General features: G+C 45.7%; 1 protein-coding gene across 1 annotated transcript; it reads left to right on the top strand.

Moving 5' to 3' along the window:
- Positions 1 to 1,050: 1,050 nt before the first annotated feature.
- ARL11 (ADP ribosylation factor like GTPase 11) lies at positions 1,051 to 2,621 on the top strand. Its single transcript, XM_029602835.1, has 2 exons — positions 1,051 to 1,416; positions 1,811 to 2,621. The coding sequence occupies exon 2, from the start codon at positions 1,819 to 1,821 to the stop codon at positions 2,371 to 2,373; it is 555 nt and encodes a 184-aa protein (XP_029458695.1). The 5' UTR covers positions 1,051 to 1,416; positions 1,811 to 1,818; the 3' UTR covers positions 2,374 to 2,621.
- The last annotated feature ends 412 nt before the right edge of the window (positions 2,622 to 3,033 follow it).

Below are 3,033 nucleotides of genomic sequence, written 5' to 3'. Positions count from 1 at the left end.
GTCCATATGTATTCCACACATTAAGAAAGGTGGAAAGAAGGCAAAACGATTACCGTCATGGTTAAAAGGTGAGGTGAAAGAGGCTATTTTAGCCAAAAAAACATCCTTCAAAAATTGGAAGAAGGATCCATCTGAAGAAAATAGGATAAAACATAAGCATTATCAAGTTAAGTGTAAAACATTGATAAGACAGGCGAAGAGAGAATTTGAAATGAAGTTGGCCATAGAGGCAAAAACTCATAATAAAAACTTTTAAAAATATATCCAAAGCAAGAAACCTGTGAGGGAGTCGGTTGGACCATTAGATGACCGAGGGGTTAAAGGGGCTTTTAGGGAAGATAAGGCCATTGCAGAAAGACTAAATGAATTCTTTGCTCAAAGGCCTCGCCCACTAGCAGCAGACAGCCTGTTAATCTCCTTATCTTTTAGGTATCTGGAACAGTTAAACTCAGGTGTAGTACTTACTCCCCCACCCCCTGGTGCTGCAAAAAAAAACAAACAACAAAAAATTCTTGTTTCAAAAATCTATTGTAGTATTTTTTTTTATTTTATTTTTTTTTTTTTAGAAAGAACTATCTGAACCATTAACACAGAGAAGAGCGACTATGGAGCAATAAAACTGCATCAATTCAGACTATCATTAATGTGAGAATCAAAATAGTAACAGTGTATCATCATCGTATTTCATCATGATAATCAGTTATTACCTTTCAAAGAGAAATACCTATTGCTTAAAAACAGGGTTCTTCACTTGATGATCAAGTTTCCAAAGTTCAACAAGAGGTTATACACAGTGTTTGTCCTGAGAGCATTCTTTATCCCATGGTATTACAGTTCTCTGTGCGCCAGGTTCACCCCCCTTCCATTTTGTTCCCTGCATGCTCCCTGGGAAGGGAGCAGAGGGATATTCTGTGCTGAGGGAGATTCAGCACAGCTGGAAAACAATAAATCTTCAGCCAGCCTGCTGCCCCCCTCCCGTCTCCCCCCATCCCGATTTGTGCTGCCCTAGATACAGGTATAGTGTGCCTACTAATGGACCTCCTCCTCTTGAATGCCAGTGGATTAAGAGAAATCTGCCAAACGAATAAACTTTCGGCTGGGAATGGTGCTAATGGGTGCCGGTTCGAAAAGTCCTGCGAGGCAGCTGGCTCGTGTTTAACTTCCCCTCCGCTCCTTCCCTGCCTCTGGCAAACTTCTTTCGGAGTTGTGGTGCGCGCACAGGAAACGCACAGCAGGGCTCCGTATGCAAATCGGAAAGGGGAAGGCGCTCTGCTATTGGCTGCGGCCGCCTGGTTTTTCCTCGCCCTGCAGCTTTTGCTCTGCGGCCGGGCTGGTGCAGGTCGGAGGAGCTCGCCGGCGGCTGCGGGTGACCAGATGAATGAACGGCAAAGCACGGAGAAACATTTATTACGAAAGGTAAAGAAGTGGTTAAAGCGCTTTTCCGAACGAAAAAGAAACGACACGTCCAAGTCTGATCGCTCGCTGGCTCATCCTGTAGTTCACTCGGAGCCTCGTTTTTCATGTAATCAGTTTAGTTATAGAAGTAAACGCGGATATCAAAAAGTTGCAGTAACTTCCCCTATTTGCTCCTACCACAGCTCTTTATCCAGTTTTACAGAAATACTAAGCAAAGTGAAAAAATTAGATACTGGCTCTAGTCCGGATCTGAAACATATTTCTGGCAGTCTATTTTGCCCACTTAGACAAGGCAGAAAAAAAAATTGCTAATATCTTAATCATCGCTATTTCCTTGGACATTACTCAGACCGGTTAGAATGCACTCTTATTGCTAGATGTATGTTTCATTCAGGTTCCAACATGGGAGTGCCGAATTCCAAACCCGTGCACAAAAAGCAAGCCAGGGTTGTGATGATGGGCCTGGACTTTGCAGGGAAATCCACCCTTTTATATAAGCTGAAAGGCAACCAGACGGTGCAGACTTTCCCGACCGTGGGCTTCAACGTGGAGAGTCTGGAGCTGGGCAAGAGCTTGCCTCTCACCATCTGGGACGTGGGGGGCCAAGACAAGCTCCGGGGCAACTGGAAGGACTACCTGGAGGACACAGACGCGCTCATTTTCGTAATAGACAGCGCGGACGACAGCAGGCTGGCCGACGCCAGGACGGAGCTGCGCGAGGTGTTGGGGCACGCGGCCATGGCAGGAGTCCCTTTCCTGGTCCTGGCCAACAAGCAGGACGCCCCCGGTGCTTGGCCAGCCCAGGAGATGGCGCAGCACCTGGGGCTGGAGGACTACGGCGATCGAGCCTGGGACGTGAAAGGCTGCAGCGCTTACACCGGGGAAGGCTTGCTGGAAGCCCTGCACGCCATCACCAGCCTGCTCAAAAAGCGGAGAAGTTCCTCAGTGGGCCAGTAAAGCTTTTTTTCTTTTGACATTTACTAAAGTAGTGAATAAAGTAATAAAAACTGGGAAACCCAGTTAGCCATTGCAGCAGTGGCTGGCAGGCTGCTGGCTTGCTCGCCTCTGACACCTTCTTAGGACGTTTTCAGATTTGCTGTTTTTGAGGGGGGGGGGGAGGTATTGTGAAATTTTATAACTAATATATATGAAATCCATGTACAGTATTTAATTAAATAAAATGTTCCGTGTCATGCTCTAGTCTAGCCCATGCCTGGTCCTCATGTTCCTTAGCTAGCTACCTAGAATAGGCTTGGTCCTACAATCATTTAATGCTAGCAAAACCGCCCTGGGTATAAGGACCCAGACGCATTGTGAGTAGTGCCTAGTGTAAGGATATCTTTGCCAGACAACTGAACTCATCTCAAAGCAGTAACATGATAGAGGTTAGGCAGAGCTCTATCAGCTAAATCACTGCTGAGCCCGACAGCTTCCTACCCTCTAAAACAAGACAAAAGGATTAAAAAGAAATTTCGCTGCGGTAGTTGTTGCTGTTTCAGCTCAGGATTATAGTGAACTAAGACTAAGTGGCAGATTTATCAAGGCTCTGCACCATTGCAAAAATTGCGCTGGTTCGCATCCTTAGTAAAAAAAAAATAATAATAATTCCACTGATAG

The sequence above is a fragment of the Rhinatrema bivittatum genome, chromosome 5 (genome assembly GCF_901001135.1).
Source record: "Rhinatrema bivittatum chromosome 5, aRhiBiv1.1, whole genome shotgun sequence".
In the NCBI taxonomy this organism is placed as follows: Eukaryota; Metazoa; Chordata; class Amphibia; order Gymnophiona; family Rhinatrematidae; genus Rhinatrema; species Rhinatrema bivittatum.
Note: the sequence above shows the minus strand (reverse complement) of the source record. Positions and strands in the feature narration are given on the sequence as shown.

What these genes read in the sequence shown, in the direction of transcription:
- ARL11 (XM_029602835.1), top strand. Translation starts at nt 1,819, where the DNA reads ATGGGAGTGCCGAATTCCAAACCCGTGCACAAAAAGCAAGCCAGGGTT.